General features: G+C 48.2%; 2 protein-coding genes across 15 annotated transcripts in view; one reads left to right on the forward strand and one right to left on the reverse strand.

Annotated features, from left to right (window-relative positions):
- Nucleotides 1-4445, forward strand: part of Wdfy4 (WDFY family member 4) — a 293488-nt gene extending 289043 nt beyond the window's left edge. For all 9 annotated transcript variants that reach the window (XM_074079382.1, XM_074079385.1, XM_074079383.1 and 6 more), the window contains 2 exons: nucleotides 88-199; nucleotides 963-4445. In XM_074079382.1, coding sequence (XP_073935483.1) covers nucleotides 88-199; nucleotides 963-1029 — 179 coding nt within the window. In that variant the 3' untranslated portion in view covers nucleotides 1030-4445. The remainder of the gene's footprint in view (nucleotides 1-87; nucleotides 200-962) is intronic.
- The window catches only part of Vstm4 (V-set and transmembrane domain containing 4), a 123210-nt gene that overhangs the window by 5708 nt on the left and 98560 nt on the right, over nucleotides 1-18942 (reverse strand). For 2 of the 6 annotated variants that reach the window (XR_012449786.1, XR_012449788.1), the window contains one exon: nucleotides 11107-11189. Coding sequence is in view for 3 of the 6 variants with exons in the window: in XM_074079392.1 (XP_073935493.1) it covers nucleotides 11048-11189 (142 nt within the window). In the remaining 3 variants the exon portion in view is untranslated. Of the gene's footprint in view, nucleotides 1-4484; nucleotides 4704-8298; nucleotides 11190-18942 lie in introns of those variants that run through there. The other 4 variants (XR_012449787.1, XM_074079393.1, XM_074079392.1 and 1 more) reach the window with 4 other exon arrangements.

Here is an 18942-nt window from a genome sequence, read left to right on the forward strand (position 1 = left end):
TATGTGTGGTCCTGTGTGTGGATGTACACAGGCTCGTGTGTGAAGCCACTTGGGTGTTCTAACTCTTCTCTCTCACACTTCCAACAGGTCACAAGTGGGAGAAGAACCTTGCCCTGAGTCGAGAGCTGGATGTCAGTGTTGCTTTGACAGGGAAGCCCAGCAAGGCCAGCCCTGCGGTGACAGCTTTGGCTGTGTCCAAGTAAGCACAGCCTTGCTTCCCTAGGTCTCCAGTAGAGGGCACTGCTGCTACCCTAGCAAAGCCCAGAAAGGCCATCTCACCACAGGGACCCAAGGGAGGCTGGGGTTTGCTACCAGACTAGGCTGTAGGTAACATGGCCACATAGGGCCTTAGGAAATAGTTTATTTTGGTGTTTTTAACTCACATGTTCTCTTGATCTTTAACTCTTGAATATCCATGAATTTCATAAAGAAATATAAAAGGAGGAAAGACTATTTTGTAATTTTATACCAAAGAAGGCGTTCCACTGCCTACTGTAACATGTGGTATGTATGATCACCATCCCACATTGACAGAAAATGCTTTTCGAGGGCCCTAAGCCAATGTAGAAAAACCAAGCGTCAAGATGGCACTGGATTCCCATTATTTTAGTCATTACAATGACCCCACGGGAGCAGTTATGGTCATTAACCCTTCTCTCTACACTAGGAAGTATAGTCTCAGGCTCTGCTTACAGAGGCAGGGCTTTAGCCTGCTCCCTGTATCCCCAATATCTTGAACTTCCCGTCAGTACTTTGGAACTTGCAAACCCTCACAGCTCAAAGTCCCTGCTGTCTTTGTCCATTTCTCTCACTCAGTCCCTGGCTTCAGAGAGATGAGACCAGGGTTGGCTCCACTGGGCTTTGGACTGAGCTACATGTTACAATTTTCTGAGTCTTGGCTGGGATACACACGTTGCTCAGGCTGGCCACCAACACTCTTGACTTTTCTTTCTCTTCCCAAGAAACCAGACCAAGCTGCTTGTCGGCGATGAGAAGGGGAGGATTTTCTGCTGGTCTGCTGAAGGGTAGGAGGAGACAAATGGTGGAGGCTCCCACATTGCAACCAGGCACCTCCCGGGGCAGCAGCACCAGTCTGAAGGCAGCAGAGGTGATGCAGGGCCTGGCTCTGTACCCAAAGGAGCTTCTAGTCACCCCATCCCCTGCCCCAGTTCTCACAGAAGAGGCCTCTTGTGATTAGCACTAGGTACCCCAGCACATCTCTGTGGCCTATGGGATTTATGTCTGAAAGATCAGAGCCCACATCTGTGCTGGAAACTGACTTGCTTGGTGACAAGGTGCATAGGAAATTACATACAACCTACCGTATCACAGGGTTATTGCACTGAAAGAAGAGGATTGATTACTGGAAACTGTCATGTTGTCTTTTTTTTTTTTTTTATTAAAGCAACTATTCTCCAAATGTAAGAGTGCCATTCTTTCCCCTTCAGTTTTTTGCCTCTCTACCTAGAGAAAGGTAGGGAGGCTGTGGGGAATGGCTGGTAAGGCAGACCAGCTTTGGCAGCTCAGCCACAAGCCAGAGACACAAGTGTAGCCCAGGGCAGGCACAAGGGCATCCAGCTGGGGGATACACCCTGCCTGGAGTGCCTGCCCCACCTCTGCAGCCACAGCAGGCTGTGGTCTCAACCACGATCTGGCTTGACCAGCTTTTCCCAGGACCTATCCCCACACAGAGAGCAAGCTCTGTAGACCACACACTGATTTTGCAATCCTGAAAACTCATGGCAGGTTGAACAATTACTTGAACCCCTCTTATGAATTCCAGAAACTTCTAGTGCCTGGATTACTCAAAGGCCAGCCCTTGGATCCTTGGGATCACCCTTAGTCTAATATGTCCTCCTCACCCCAAGACTTTCAGAACTTCTGGAAGGGAAATTTGCCTGCATAGTTAATGAAATCAAACTCAGGAAGCCGTAGGGATATTTAGGGAGGTTAAACTACTTAGCTTGCCTTTCCAGAGGCCTCTCTTCTAGGACCCAAGTTGGGATACAAATCTATCCCATATGTCTCCAAGCCCTGCAGAGGCCTTTATGGCCATCCCACTCAGTATAGCCTAGGCCTAGGGATGGCAGGAAAATGAACTTGGTGTCTTATGGCCCCAGGTCATCCAGCCTTTAGGGGGCAGTGAGTCAATTTAAAGATAAATATTCTGAAAGGAGTAGTATGCAGCCATATAGAATATAGGGAGAGATGCCAGTTAGGACATACTGATTTATCTGTTAACTCTGAGGTCTTTGCAAAGGAGAAGATGGGGGAGGAAGAGCTTAGGTCCAGAGCACTGCTCCCTGGATGGGGAGGGCGCTTCTCTTGACCCAGAGCCAAGGATCATGGTACCTCCTGCCCTGTCTTATGTGCTGTTAGCAGACAGCCCATTTTTAGATCCCTCATTGGTCTGGGTCTGCACTACAGAACCATAAATATGAGTAGAGAACACTGCTCCCCAGGAAGGTAGGGAAATGTGCCATAAATACCAGTGCCGGGAAACACTCACTGTCTTCCCTTCATCCGTTCAAGCAGCATCTTTGCCTTTCATCAGCCTTATTTCATGGGGAAAATGGGAAAACAAGGTATTGTGTCTTCTTGCTGAGGTCCTGAGGCTAAGATGTCAGTGAATTAAATGGGACTTAAGGTGGAAAGCTATAAAGACATGTCATGTCTTAGGGTAGGCCTGGGTGACATTCTACTAAAGCTGCCATAACAGAGTAACCCAGAGTGGGTCAGGATTGATGGCTTAACTAACAGAAATTTATTTCTTCATAATTCTGTAGGCTACAAGTCCAAGATCCAGGTATCAGCAGGGTTGGTTCCTTCTGAGGCCTATCTCTTTGGCTTGCAGATGGATCTCCCTGTGTCATCACACAGATTCCCTCTGTGTGTCTGTCCTGGTCTTCTCTTCCTATAAGGACATCAATCATATTATCTTTAAATGATTTCATTTTAACTATCTCCAAATACAGTAATGTTCTGAGGTATTAGGGATTGGGATGAGGACATGTATATTTTAGGGACAGAACTCAATGCAGGCTAAAGGAGGCTCCCCTAGAACAAGATGTGGGTGTGCAGTTATGCTTTGACTTTGTGGAGATGGAGAAGAGGGTTTCTAAGAAGAAGGGTCAGCCCTGTCAAGGCACAGGGTGTGTTGAGCCACAGGTAGGAAGAACAGGTGGGTCCAGGTGCAGGTAAGGTAGAGGCTGGGAGGAGGAGAGGCTATTGTTCTAGGGCTGGGGGCTGGAGGCTAGTGACAGAGCAAGGTGAGTGGGAGTGAGAAGCAGAGATGGGCACCCAGCCCCCCAGGTAGCTGTGTTCTGGCAGGGCTCCTGGAGGTGCTCCCCAAGATCTGGCTAAGCCAGGCACATACAGAGAACAGATGAGCCACGGAGGCAGGAAGTTCAGAGTTTGCTGGTCCCCAGAGTGACCAACAGCCTGAGTGCTGGCAGGTCCAAGTAGCTTCCCCTCCATGGGTAGGGTGAGGTGAAATAGAGTGAAGAAGGTGGTGACATTGGAGGAGACATGTGGTCTGTCATGTCCAGAGCCCAGGATGTGGCCAGGGATGATATCCTGGGATCCAGAGCAGGAGCCAGTGGAGATACCGTGAGAGCACATGGGAACGTTGGGCCGAGTGAGCCCCATGGAATAGGCTGGGAAGGACTGGAGGAGCAAAGCCCATTTCTGACTGCTTCTGTATGTGTCAAGGAAGAGTTAGTGACCACATGGTCCCAGCCTCTTTCTGGGGTACCAAAAACTTTTGGTAGGGCCTCAGTTGCATACCTCCAGGACCAACATGTGTCACCTAGGGAAGGAAGCTGCTCTGCACCCAGACCAGAAGGGCACACAGACATCCTCTGAGCTCTTGCAGATTTGGCCAGGGCAGGCCCAGGACAGGCTGAGAAGGAGAACCCCAGCCTCAGATGAGGTCAAGAGTCCAACATTCTTTCTTTCACCTGCTAAGAAAGCTCTCACCAGCTTCAGTGGCTTCAGATATTTGGCCAGCTGGGATTGGGGCTCCTGAGTGTTGTTGGGGATGGAAGAAAGCCCAGCACAAGGGACTGAGGGGTGAGAGGGGAAAGATGAGGTTCAGCACCAAGACCCATAGCAGAGGGAAGGCCAGGCAGAGCAGGAGCACTGGCTGCCAGGGGCTAGGAGAGAGGAACACATGGACACCTGCCAGCATGCCAAGTCCAGTGAGAAGAGGCAGTGCCCAGCCTGTGGGCCCAGCCTTCGGGTCCCTAGAGACTGAAATGTGAGGGCAAATGCAATAGTGAGTGAATAAGAGCAGCACCTGCAGGTGTTCCCCTGTGTCTCCACTTTCTGCCACTTCAGCCTTAGTTTCTGTGTCTGTAAAATGGGAGCCTGGTATGTAGCTTGGAATTTGTCCTGAGATTAAGATAATATATGTTTATTGTATAATAAAATGCTATAATAAATAAGTTGTATCATTATAGTTTATTTATCATGAATATAATACATAAAATTGTTAGCTGGAGCCAGCAACTTACTGCCTGTGACCTGGCATGCTGCAAGCTTTCACCTGATAACTTATCCTGTTTTCTCCTTTCTGAGATGTTCCTGAGCCAGGGTCCTGGGGACAGAGAAGCTCTGCCTGGGCTGGCAGGAGGCATAGGAGCACAGGACAGCAGGCACGAGGACAGCAGGTAGACATGCTCCCTCAGTGGCTTCTCAGGCAGCTGCAGAGGAGCACAGGAACACGTAGAATGGGTCTCAGGCACCTAGCCTGCAGAATCTGGTTCCATCAATGTGGAGCAGCAGCCACAGACCTGGGGGCCTGGTCTTGGGAGCCTACTCTGGGAGGAACTCAGGAACAGTGACAGGATGGAATTAAAAAGGTATGACCACCTCTGCTGCCCACCCTACCATCTCAGGATAGTGGCTTGTGAGAGGCTTCCCCAGGCTCTGAGGTCAGGGACCCCACATTCCACTTACTTTCTTTTACCTGCTCAGTAATAAGACGAAACCCTTGCCTGACTCTCATTCAGCTGAGCTGCCCTCTGTCAAAACTTCCTAATAATGGTGACACCAGCCCTAGCCCCACCCCAGTGATGGCATGGCTTGCCCCTATGAGCAGTGCTGCATCCCCTGCTCCCCCAGGAAGACTCAGCTCTGGTCACATTCCCAGAGCATGCTGCGGCCACCCATCCATCACAGGATGCTCACCCTGGGCCTCCTTGATTCTTCATGTCCTGAATCCAGGGAGGGTGACCTGGACAGTAGAGCCCCCTCTGATCATAGGGCACCGAGAAGAACAGTGGTCAAGTGTGACTTTGAAAGCACAAGACAGGCATTATGGTGGCATTGGAGTCCTTCTGGGAGACAGCTTCACGTCCTGAGGGTCCCCTAAGGCTGAGCCCCCATCAGCATCTGGACAGGTCCACTCCCACCTGAGACATACTTACGATCACAAAGTTTTCATTGCGCATGGGAAACTCAAATTCAGCCACATGTCTTGAATTTTTATTTGCCAACTCTGGCTACCCTACCTTAACTTCTTAGAGGCAAGGGAAAGTTGGTTCCCAGCCAGGGAACCTGACAGGACTCACAGGTATGGAGTGGTGATGGGTGAACTCTCTACTGAACAGCCTGAAATACATCAGCAGAGGCTCACAGAGGGCCCACATGTAGCTCTCGGTGCTACTGACCAACATTCTGGGTCCTCCCCACCATTTTCCAGGAGACTGCAGCCTCCTACTCTGCATCGGCCCCACCTGTTGTTCCTTTGTGCTCCAGGCTCCAGGAGAGAAGCGCAGAGCTCTGGAAGTGACAGCTACCACCTCCCCCAAACTCAGCCAGCAGCCAGTCCTGAGAACCCAGTCTGGGGCCTGCAGAGAACTCAGAGATTGGATTTGACCACATTAAAATGCAGCCAGGCCAGGCAGGGCACATTTGGGGGAAAATAGACTTTTCATATGAAAATCCTGATGAAATTTGTTTAGCATAAAATCAAATCTCTCTGAACACAAATCAGTTTTGCTTTAGTAAGTTCTTGGGTACACATCACATGTGCAGATCAGCATGTGTGTATGTGTGTGTGTTTCTGTGTGTGTGCGTGTGCACGCACGTGAATGTTCACACGAATGTGCTATTTTCAGTTTTTCTCTTATGGGATTACTGCCTCAAAGCACCTCCATATCTTTCATAGTAAACTGGAGGACCCTCCAAATCATCTCCTTCATTGAGTTCCTGGGAGCTCAGGGAACAGTTTTGGCCCTAAGCTGAGATATCCATCTATCCCACAACTAGTCCATACAGAGACAGCCCTTGGTCCTCCACTGCCATTTGCCAGAAATGCATCATAATACATATACAACCTGCAGTGACTTGGAGGGAGATGAGGTGTTAATGTCAGGCAGTGCCACTTTGCAGCCCTGTGGGCTTCACCCAGGCATGATGAACTCTCCCGGACATCAGTGCAGCGATGTTCCCTCAACTACACTTAGGACTTGTTCATTCAGTCAGTTACTCACTCACGAGCATTGTGCAAGGGTCCACTGAGTGCCTAAACCATGCCAGGCTGGAACATGGTGGAGAGAGGCTAAGTCCATTCACAGATGCCTGACACATAACTCTTGAAAGCCTGTGGCCATTGTGGGCCACACAAAACCTAGAACTTTGCTCCTTCACACATAGAGAAACTGAGGCACAGACAAGGAAGGCACTTGCCAAGGCCACATGGCAGGGCAGTGGCAGAGCCCATTGAAGGCTCAGGCCTAGCACCCCCTCTCCAGTACCATGTGAGTCCTGCTCTCTTGGGTGTGCCACAGACAGAGGAAGTCAAGCAGTCTACCTCCAGGACCTGGAGCCTCAGAGGCACAGCTGCCCTGCCCCACTTCCCAATGAAACACAAAGGAAGGAGAATAGGTTCAAGAGTGAATAGAAAAAACTGAGCATCTTTGTGCCAGATCAGCTTGGCCAACTACAACAGGGAGCTCAGCACTGTAGCTGGTTACCCTCTATGACTGGAAGACTCACTCACTGTGAGCACAGGTGACATACAGCCTGCTCCCCTCAAGCAGGGGCACTGCCTCTGCCCCACAGTGCCTGGATCTGAGGGATGCTCACAGTCCCTGCTACTCCAGGCTTTGTGCCTTCTCTTCCTTAGGTGTCTTTTCTTCTTGTTGTCATCTTGTAACGTAGGAAGAATAAATAATGACATTCAAGGTTGCTTTGAAAGTTGAATGAAATAGCAGGTGTCACTTTCCTAGCTCAGAGCAGGGGCCCAGGAAATGATAACTAATGCTGTTTTCACACAGGGTCTGATATGACAATAACGACTTTCCTTCTCCTCTCTTGGAGGTATTATGCCCAACTCAATTATTTGCCAAATCGTTCTCATTCCCATACCATCTTCAAGGTTTGTCTATGTCACTTGCACAAAGCTACTAGTTTCTTAATATTTGTCTTCAATGTCACTCTTTTTACTTTTTGGACATGCCTCACCTAAGCATTAACTGTCTGCAAAATTGCAGATTGGATTCAGTCTGTGGTTTGCTAATTACATAAAATAAATGCAAATAAAAGCTTGTCCATGCACTGAAACAAGTATCTTACAGTTCTCCTGGGATCCCTGAAGGTACTCTGAGAGACTCTGTCCTTACCCAAGGTCCTGGGGCAAGCACTGCATTCTGTTCAGGAAGCAGATGGCCTAGAAGAGGTCCCAAGTACATCCCTCCAAGTCACAGTGTAGAGACAGAGTGGGAAGGACAGACTCCACTCCTCGCTCCCTGTCTGCAAGAGGAGGGGCATGTGGCTGTGGTTCTAGTAGAGGCAGACTCCTGCATTTGAACCTGACTTCCTCTCAGGAGCTGGGTAACTCTGGGGGAAACCGGCTAATCTGTTTCCCGGGAGTCATGGAACCTACCTTGTAGGGTGGTTGTGAGGATTTAAGGAGAATATGCATGTGAGATGGGAATCCAGTGATGCAGCATGCAAATTTCTCAGTAGCATAACAACCATAACGAAAGTGGTCATACCACCCAGTCTCTGCTGGCCAACATCAAGGGTGGAGCATTATCTTATTGGTTGCTCAGCCACAAACCTTTGTGACATCTTCAAGTAAGCTCATTCATCATAGTCTACACCCAATCTCTTAAAATCTCAGCCCTAGCACACAATCAGAAATTGAAATGAAAACCTTAATACTATTTAAAATTACATAAAAAATATGAACTACTTAGGAATCAATATGATAAAAGATTTGAAGCTTCCCTGAAAACCTCAAAAACATTGTTGAGGAAAATTGACCTCATTAAATGGAGACATGTACGGTAGCCGTGAGCCAAAAGACTAAATATTATTAGCATGTCGGTGCTCCCGAAATGGAGTTACAGATCAAAATCATGACAGGCTTTTTGGTAGAAATAGACAAGCTGATTCTAAAATTCATTTGGAAATACAAAGGATCTATAATAACCTAGAACCTAAAAACATTGAACAAAGAACAAAACCAGAGGCTTCACCATATTTGATTTCAAGACTTATTGCAAAGCTAGAGCAATAAAGACAGTGTGCTGTCGGCAATGAGTGGACAGATGGATTGAAGAACACTACAAGGTCCAGAAACAGACCCACACATGGCAGTCCTCAAGGCCATATGGGGGATAAGAAAGCCCTTCACCCAATGGTGTTGGAACACTGGATTTCATGTGCAAAGAAATAACGATGATCTATTCCTCACACCATAAAGAAAAATTGCTTCTAAATGAATCATAGTCTTAAAAGTGAAACCTCAAATTATGAAACTGCTAGAAACAAACTTCTTTGTGAACTGAGGTTATTCAAAGATCTCTAAGATACAAAACCAACACATATGATCCATCAGGGAAAAAATGATAAATTGGACTTTAGTAAATGTAAGATAGTCTATTCTTTGAAAAAGTGAAAAATGAGCAGAAAGAGAAGATAGTCGCGAAACACTTGGTTGACCAATGACTTATATCCAAATCGTAATGAAAGACTCCACAAGTTAATGATGAAATAACCCTGTAAATAAATGTAAGAGATTTGAGCATAGCCTTCACCAAAGACCTCTGGATGGCAAATTAGAAAAGTGGAAATTAAAGCCAAATGACAGGGCACAGCACTTCAGAAGTGGCTCCATCTAAGAAAACTGACCACACCATGTATGGCAAGGTTATGGGGAACTGGGATGCCCAAATACGGCACATCCGAATGTAAAGTGGTGCAGACATATTGGAAAATTGGCAGTTTTCAGAAAGAAAAACTCTGCCTTGACAGTGTGAAAGCCACCGGCGACAAAACAAGTACTCCGCCATGTAAGATGTGGTTATGTCCTAATAAAGCCATTGTAAGCTGAAAATATCCTAAGTGGTAAAAGCACCGATCCACCTAATCCACAACACCCAGCTCAGCAGTACAGCACACTGTAGAGTGCTGTGATCTCCCTCATGGTCACAGGGCTGACTGGGAGCTGCAGTCACTGCTGCTGGCCTGCGTGGCGAGAGGAGGTCAGACCGAATATCATTAGCCCAGGCAAAAATAAACTCAAAGTGTGAAGTATGGCGGCTTCTATTGATTGCATGTCACTTGTGTGCCGTCGTAAAGTTGAAAATCAGCAAACTGTTGTCAATAGGGACACATATATCTGTACATAAACACATGAATGAGGGTGGTTGTGTTCCAGTACAACTTCAATTATTGTGAACGCTGAACATGCAATCTCTTATCACTTTCAGGTCACAAAATACTCTTCTTTTGTTTTCAAGCATTTAAAAATCCCTCTTAGGTTATGGGCTGTATTAGTCGGGGCTGTGCTTGGGTGAGTGCCCAGGGCAACCTCTAGGAGGAGCAAGGGGAAACTTAGCATGGGAACTGCTCAAAAACCAGGGCAGTAAAGTAGCTTCGGGTGGGGAGAGGCATCTGCTCCCCACTTCTGTGTAGAACACGGCATGATTGTGGCTCAGCTAGACTCAGGGGTGCGTGCAAAGAAGTCAGACAGGGCTCAGGTTGCAAGATCAGATGGGCAGGGGGAGTCTTGAGGAGCTGTGAAAGGTGACATCCTTAAGGAAGGTGGATAAATCTCCAGGGCTGGTTCCTGAGGACTGTGACAACCATGGATGATATCCTAAAGCCAAGGGGTTTTGCATGGGCTGGCCTCAAACTATGATCCTCCCAATCTGTGCCTCCCAAGGAGCCGGGATTATAGACGTGAGCCACTGCACTTGGCCCACAGCTTGATTTTCAGCAGCCACTCACCATAACCAGTCCTGAACCATGGGCTGCTCCCCCCATCATAGTTATTCCAACTTGGAACCAATCCATGATCTGGATCCATCCATTCACTTATTAATCACACATTTACTATACACTAGTCACGTGGTTGCTGTGTCTCAGCCCTGGGAAAGGTGCTGGAGTTGCAGCGTGCACAGAAAGCAGGATGTCCAGCTTGTGTGGCGCTTACCTTCTACCTCAGGAAGCAAGCAACAAATACACAAGGATTACACCTAGGATGGAAGGTGCCTCTCCAGGGAAGGGGCAAGGAGATACATATATTTGGGAAGCCATGGACAGCCTTGCCACTAAGGTGACATTTGAGAACTGAAGCAAGCCAGACAGGGAGTAGGTCTTGTGGTTTTCAAGGGATCCTGACACAGAGATGAGCAAGTACAAGTCCTCGGGCAGGATGTGCTGTTCTGAGAAGCAGCAGGAGATAACTGTGATTCTGGGCAGGGTGACAGGAAGCAGCAGGGATGGGATGGGGTCAGAGAGGAAATGGGGGAGGGTGTGGCATTGAGAGTCCATCACCAGGGCAGCCTTTGGGCTATAGATGTGGAGAGGTTAGGTGCCAGAGGCCACATCCGGAGATGCTGGTGTCACTACCTCCCATGCTGGGCTGGTGACGCCTGGCTTTGCTGGACATAGCACAAGTACCTCACTACTCCCACCTAGTTCACACTGGCTCTCTTGCTGGTCATTCCTCTGTCCCAGGGACCCTCACAGCCCACATGCAAGTCCTATGAGTCAGGACACAGTGCTCTGGCATTACCAAACTGGGGGCCTACTTCCAACCTCTTCTCCCATTTAACTTGAGTTGGGCTCGGCAGAACCCATACATACCTCTTCCAGGGCAGCAGCCCCTGCCGGGGAGAGATTCCAGCTGGCAGATTTCAGGGCAAGCTGAGGGCTGTGCATGGGGATCCCTGTGAAAAATAACACAGATGGTCAGCTTTGCCATTTCCTGTACAACACGTAATTAGGTTAGCTAAGAAACTAGCTGTGTCTAAGTGCTATAAATGTCTATATTAAGCTATTTTGAAAGTGCCGAGCACTTTGACATTTGAGAGTTCAGAGTAATTGAGGTATTGAAATAAAATTGCTTCTGTTATTTAAAAGGTCATTATCGTCTTCAGCGAGATATATGAGGACTATTTTCCACTCTAGTGAGCCGTTCTCTCTGGCACAATTAGTATCGCTTGAGCAGAGGCCTGCCAGGGAGACTCCCACTCAGCAGCCCCCGCCAGAGGCCCAAGGTAGCTGTTAAGACACGCAGAGCACGAGGGAAGAGAAGAGAGGCCTCTGACACCCAGGATCCATCCATTCAGCACCTGCTGTGGACCATCCCCGCACAGGTGCATGCTGTGCCTTTTTCTCACCCTCACAAACATCATCAAGGGTGCTATCGTCAGAACATTGCAGATGAAACTAGCCCGAGATAGGCCTTCCACAGAGATGTAGCAGGGGTGGTTTGGAGGGGCCAAGAAGGGACCAGCATGGACTTTGTGTCCTGAGCAGGCTGTGGGCAGTCTCGTCACCAGCACAAGAGGACCCTCTGCATTTCATAGTCGAGAAAACTGAGGCTCAAAACAGTAAGAAAGCAGCTAGAAATGTTTGAAGCCTGCAGGCTTTTAGAAGGTCAGCAGGGCCTAAGCCGTACCCTCCATCTCTCAGAGTTCAGCCAGCTCTGTCTCCTCCTGCCTCCCGAACCTCCCCTAGTCTAAGCCTTCATGATTTTAGGGCTCCTCTGAAAGAACAGAAACCAGAGTGGCATCTACTGGGCTGCTCAGGATGGACAAATTTAGACCAATGGTACCTGGGCCAGAGTACCAGTTCCTAAGATATCTGGCTGTCACTAGGTTGAGGCCTGGAGGGGTACTGATCACCAGCAAGAAGTCCCTGTAAATTGGTCTCACAGCACTTTTGCCAGGATCCAAACCAAGTCTGGATCTCAAACCATGCTTTGCAAACATGGTCACTGGAATGTTCCACTATAAAAACCAGACAGTGAGGCTTTTCTGTGAATCTCATTCAAGTCATTTCCACTCCCGCCCCCACCCCTGGTTAGGTTATCTTGCTAAATAAGAACTCAGCTGCAAGTTAGAATCCTAATTTACTAAGTTAGTACTAATTTTATCCTTGATTATTGTTAATTTAATACAATATTTCCTGAAGGTCCCTCAAAGAGAAACTTGACTTCCAAAGGCACTGCTCTAGGGAGGGGTGAATGGTAGCCGGGTCCATTTTGTGCAGCTGTAACAGAACATCAAGACTGGGTCATTTTTAAAAACAGATATTTGTTTCTTACAGCTCTGGAGACTGGGAAGCCCACGGTCAAGGGGCAGGCACCTGGCAAAGACCTTCATACTGCATTATCCTATGACAAAAGGCGGAAGGGCAAGAGCACGCCCATGAGGGAGTTGAACACAGCCTCAAATTCTTTTACATTTAACATGCACCCACTCATGGGAGCAGAGCCCTCATGAGCTCTCATTAAGTCCCACTCGCCAGCGCTGTTGTATTGGAGATTGGTTCCAACACATGTTTTTGAGAGGTCACATTCAAACCATAGCAAATGGTGGTAACAAGTCAGTCGAGGTATACTTATCGGACACCCACCCTGTGCTGGGTGATGGTGAAAAGTTTCGAGGAACATGCTTTGAAACCAGAGACTCATGGTTGTACATCCATGTGTGTCATAGGGCTGTTTACGACAGCCAAAGGTGGAAGCAACTCAAGTGTCCATTGACAAATGAGTGGACACACGCAAGGGAGTATCATTGAGCCTTAAAACAGGAGTAAGTTCTGACCCAAGCTAAAACATGGGTGAGCCATGAGAACGTTACTGACCAAAGAAATAAGCCAGTCATAAAAGACAAGTACTGCAGCATCCTAGAACCATCTAGGATCATCTAGAACCATCACAGTCACAGAGACAGAGGGTAGAACATTGGGTCCTAAGGACCTAAGGGAGCTTAAAGGTCATCGAATTTTTATTTAGGATAATAAAACACATGCAGGAGGCGGATGGCTATGTGACAATGTGAATGTACTTAATGTCATAGGATTTTCTACTCAACAGATAATATGATAATTTTTAAATCACACACACTTTCCACAATAAAATAAGCAAAGATTTTGAAAAGTGAAGAAACACACGTCAGTGAGCTCAGTTTTTCAAGTGACCCATGGGAGCAGATTGGAAAGCTCAAAAGATGGGATTCAGAGTATCCATCCTTGTTTAGAAGCTTGGTCTCCATGCTTCAAGCTGACATTCCGAGAGCTGTGGAGATCCCATTTAATCAGAGGCTTACTTGGCCTGGCTGAACGTCACACACAGTGAGGAAGGGGGTGATGTGTCACTGGAGGGTGACAGGCACTTAATACAGACACAGACAGGAGAGGGGTGAGCCAGATGTAGTGTGGGGAGGCAGCCAGGATGTCTCTGCTTTTGTTAAAAGGCCAGGAAGGGATAGAAGGTCTGGACTACCCTTGGAAAGAGCACTTGAAAACATTTGTTGAGGGCCCAAGGATGGAGCTCAGTGTCAAGTGGGTGCTTAGCAGTGTAAGCTCTGGCTTCCTTTGCTAGTACCACATTAAAACAATGTACTGAGTTCAGGGAGAAATATGAAACACCAGGATCTTCCTTTGCAAACTAGAAGCAACTTGCAAACACAAGCTATCCTCACTGCCTTGTTCCAGGGTTGGGATTTCTCCCAAGGAAAAGCTTGCAATTTCTTTTGCAGTGCTGGGGATTGAACTCAGGGCCTCACACAGGTGCAGCAAGTGCTTCTACCATGGAGCTATACGTCTAGCTCCTCATCCAACTTTTGATTTTAATAAACTCAAGCCTGTGCACATTAGCTGCATCTAGACACTATGGTCAGGTACCTCCTTAAGAAGCTGAGGACATTTTCCCCCAGAACCAAGAACTCAGCTGTGATTTTTCCAACAGATGCACTAGACACTATTTGGGAGTTCTGAGTCTGTGAGCTGGCCCCTTGTTTCATACTGGTCCACTACTTCTCTGGAAAAATCTACAAACTCTCTTCTGTAGGCAACTGACGTGCATACCAGGTTCCCATCACAGACAACAGGTCTGATGGCAGCAGAGGGGGTGCCGTCAGCCTCCATAGCCTGTCGCCACCCCCAGACAATCATGTTATTTCAAGCTGGTCTCTGTTGGCAGAGGGGGCTGCCAACAAGATAAATATAGCAGTGTCTTTTTGCTGAGTGTGGAAGCTCTGGACAATGTGGTTTGGACAGAGGATTTGGATGGCGGCTTTACAGAGAAACAAAAATCTATAGGAAAAAAAGAAAATCCCTTCCATGTGTCGGGTTTTGTTGTTGTTGTTTTGTGGGGTTTTTGATTTGTTTTGTTTGAGTTTTCAAAGTAGCTTCACAGTCCTTCTCCACTGTGTGTTGCTGTTTTCAGCACTGAGAAGCAATGCAAAGCAGTAGGCACTGTGATGGGCAGCAGGGCACTGCAGACAGGGGTCTACCCTCAGTGGATCTCGATGTCCCCAGCAGACAAGAAAGCCACTGTCTCATAACCTTGTTCCCCATGGAACACAGTCTGAAAAGGAAGACATGCCATGGAAGCAAAGTCAGGAGCTGGGGACCATTGCCAGGGGTCAGAGAAGGCCCTTGGCCAGCGGCAGGAACTCACCCTCATGGAGCAGGCTCTGGGCCAAGCACAGTGCTCCATGTGTTCTGAGCAAAAAGTTTCATCTCCTTTCTCCACTGAGAACAAGCTGATAAGACAGCCAACCTGGTTGGTGGACCTCCCAGCATGACTCCCCCCATCCCAGGTTTGTGGAGGAGCTTGTCTCTGGGTTGCAGCCCTCTGTAGAAGTTACACTCCCTCCATGTGCCTGCCTTTCCTGAAGCACCCTCACCCACCCACCCCTGCTCTGCTCTGAGATCTGGGGTTTCTTCCCATGAACCCTACCCTCTTCCCTAGAGGTGTGCTTATTTCCCATGGAAAGGTGAGTCTTCAAATCCTGTTGGCCGTGGCCATTTCTCAAATGAGGAAATTGCAGGTTGGAGAGCTTAAATAGCTTCCCAAAGAAACAGCAATGGAAAGACAGATCCAAGTTTGGGGCCAGATCTTCTGACTCTAAAATCATGCTATTGAGAAAACCCAGGGCTACAGCAAAAGAAAACAAATTATACATGTGGCGAAATAATTCCAGACACTGAACCCTATCTGGAGATCTGATCCTGAGTCTGGTACCCAAGTCAGGGAGGACTGTTTGAACACACTGGGTTAGTTTATAGCCTGCTGAAGGTACGTGGAATTCATTATTATTTTACTTGAAAATGGAATAAAGGGGCAGGAAAGAAAGGGGTAAGATAGACTAAGAAAATGAAGAGGGATGTTTGGACCAAGGTTGGATCAAGAAAAGAATGTGTGTGAATGTAGAGGAAAGCAGATGGAACTGAATTTGGAAGAGAAGGGGGAGAGAGGCCTTGTGATGCAGCCAGGGAAATACAAGTTCACAATGACAGCCACCAGGTGGCACTGTCAGCACCGAGTAGCATGGTTGCTACTCAGAGTTCACAAAGATGGGAGAAGGGAGGTAGGAAGACTCCTGGACTAGGAGCCAAGGAATGGGCAAGGGGACAATGTCTACCTGACTACCGGTTAACTTAGAAAGTCCCAACTCCTGGATGAATAGCTCCTTGACTGCTCTTCCACTTGGTCACAACTTGCCAATGGCTAAGTTGGCAATGGATAGAAGGAATCTGTACAATAGCAATGGTCTTCATCTCTACTTGGATATTTAGAATAAACCATGTGCACAGTAACAAACCGCATGAAGTCCCAATCTTCTAAACTAAATAAATGAGTTAAAAGTAAACACCCCCCAAGCTTTCTTCATTTGGGGTTGAGAATGTGACGCACTCTAGAATTTAGAGACTTTGAAGAATTTCTTAACACAATATGTCTTGTTTGCTCTTTCTGAAATCCTGGGGACATGCCACAGTGTCCTTTTCACTGAAGCGTTTAACCTGCCTTCTGAATGGCCTGTTTCCTCATAATAGACCAGGGCTGTCTCATGAGCTATACCAGACCTCCCTCCTTGTATACCATTGAAGGTCCCATTCAAAACCCTGTGGCCCGTCTAATTTCCCAGGCAATTTCTGGTCACACTATATACTGCAATCCCCCAGAAGGGCTGCCAGGGCCCAACACTCCTGCTCTCTGGGGCCTGGCACCTTCCCAGGAGAAGATCTGCAAACAGGTAGGTACTTATAGTCCAGGAAGGTCCCTGCCCTCTGTCTGCCAATAGCTTCTTGCCCTTCATGAGCGTTCTGCTCAGATGGATATTTCCCCCAAAAGTGTGTCCTGAGCTTTTCCTCCTGGGAGAAACTTACAGTATGTGATGATTTCAACCCACTGCAGAACTGGCTCCCCACTCATGACAGCAGGAGGCCACCAATGGTCACTTTTCACTGGATGGCTCCCTCCAGCCCCCCACTCCATGAGGCTGGGGCACTGCCACCCTCTGGGTGTGAGAGGGGGCACTGCACAAGAGGATGGGAATAGAAGGGCAGGGAAAGGAGGAGAAGAAACCTGAGTTTTGATCCTGATGAGTCACTATGAGGCTTTGTGACCTCAACACTCCTTTAGATCATGATCAGATGGCAGAAAATGGAAGGGGGCTTTAAGTAGACAACATCTAAGCTATCTGTCAGTTCCAACATTCTATAAAGAGGTCATGTCCCTAGAGACCACCTGCTATGGTTTGAATGAATGTCCTCCAAAGGTCCATGGAAAAGCTTTGGTGCCTGGGTAATTCTACTGGGAGTTGGTGAGACCTTTAGGAGGTGGAGCCTAGTAAGAAGTGGTTAGGCCTATGGAGGTGTTCCCTTTAAGGGGATTATAGGACCCAGGTCTCTTCCTCTTTGCTTCTTGGCTGAGGATGTAAGCAGTCTCACTCTACTGCAAGCTCCCACCACAGTGTATTGCCCTCACTAGAGGCCCAAGGCAAAGGGCTCACTTGCTCTTGAATTGGAAACTCCAGAATCCACAAGCCAAAATAAACCTTTTCCCTTTATGAGTTCGTTGTTTCAAGCATTCATTATTGTGCAGAAAGCTGACTCCCCAAGTCGGTCTCTCCTGGAGACTGGGGAGGCCTGTGCTGCCACTGCAGGGTAGAGATAAAACCTGCTGCTGCACAGTGAGGTCCACTGGGAACCCCCAACATAGGAGCAGACCCTGCCTCTTCTTTGGTTGTCCCTGCATTGGCTTGTCAGAGAATGCCCAGAGACCTCATCTGTGTCATCACTCTGCTCAGTTCTCGTCCTGCTTACTCAGTCAGTATAGACAAAGCCTGCTCACCTCCTGGGGACTCAGGCACTCCCCATTACACAGCCTCACACACAAGCTATTCCAGAGCTTGCCACCAGTGCTGCTGTGGGTGCCATTACCAGACCCTAAACCCATCGAAGAACCAGAGGCATAGGGCCCTGCCTCAGATCCCTGATTCTCAGGCTTTTGCTCTGTATGCTGCCAAAGTCAGAGCTGTGTGGCTACCTGCCTCTGGGGAACTCACTGGTCCCTGAAGGCCTGATCCCAAACACTCATGGGTTCTAATGATCACCACTGCTGTGGTCCCAAACCATGCCCAGCATGGCAGGCCTTCTTTCAACTGTGATGTCCCATACCACATAGGCACTGAGCTCCTAAAATGGCAGCCCACAGTCATCATGGCCTGCACAGAGGGTGCAGAGGGAAAGTGGCAAGAGATGAAAGCAGAAAGGTGGGGAGGAGCCAGTTCACAAAGGGCCTTGGCAACTTTTGGAGGCTGGTCTGTGTCCTAAAGTTTTTAAGGGTGTGAGTAGCAGGGTGGGGGAGACTTGGCCAGTCTACACTGTAGGGCCAGCCATTTAAGGGGGTGGATTAGATGACAGAGGACAAGTCAGGAGTGAGTATGGTGATCCATGAGAGAGGTGACCAGAGCTGATTGGAAACAGGAACCATGTGCCTGGAGCAGATGGGGAAGGTGGCTGGCTATACAAGTTTTCTGAACCTCCATGTCTCCTTCTGAGATCAGGGTGGAATTACACTGGCCTAATGAGATGAGAGAAAATCTGATCAGCCCAGTGCCCAGAACTCAGCATTTTTCATTAAAGTCAGCAATAATTCTAACATCTCCAGTGACACCAGAGTCACAGCTCTAGTTATGGGATGAACAGAAGGATTCTTAGCCAGGATGTCCAGATAGGTATTGAAGGAAGGCCTAGGGTGTCCATTTGCCTCTGAGAGGCATGAGGGATGCTGAGGGGAAGGGCCAGAGAGCAGCTACAGAGCTTAGGACAGGGATCAAGTTGGAGTTATGGATGCAGAGTTCTCAGGATGCAGTTGGAAAGTGGCCAGAAACTTTAGGTGTGAGTGAGAGAGAAAGAGCCAAGAGTGAACTTGATAGAAATCCATCGCTGAACGGCTGGGTAGAGGAATGAACACCAGGAAAGGAAAGTGGGTGGTGGCCCAAGTACAGGAAGGTGAATTGCATTAGAAAATCAGGGGTTGGTTTCAAAGAGGAAAAGGTCACCTGTGTCAAAAGTGTGCAGAGAATACTCTGCAATAGAACAGACACTCAGCAGTGCTTCTGAAAGTCCGTGAGCAGAGCTGAGTTGAGGGGTGGCAAAGGCACCAGCAGGGGCAAGAGG

This window comes from Castor canadensis, chromosome 7 (genome assembly GCF_047511655.1).
Source record: "Castor canadensis chromosome 7, mCasCan1.hap1v2, whole genome shotgun sequence".
In the NCBI taxonomy this organism is placed as follows: Eukaryota; Metazoa; Chordata; class Mammalia; order Rodentia; family Castoridae; genus Castor; species Castor canadensis.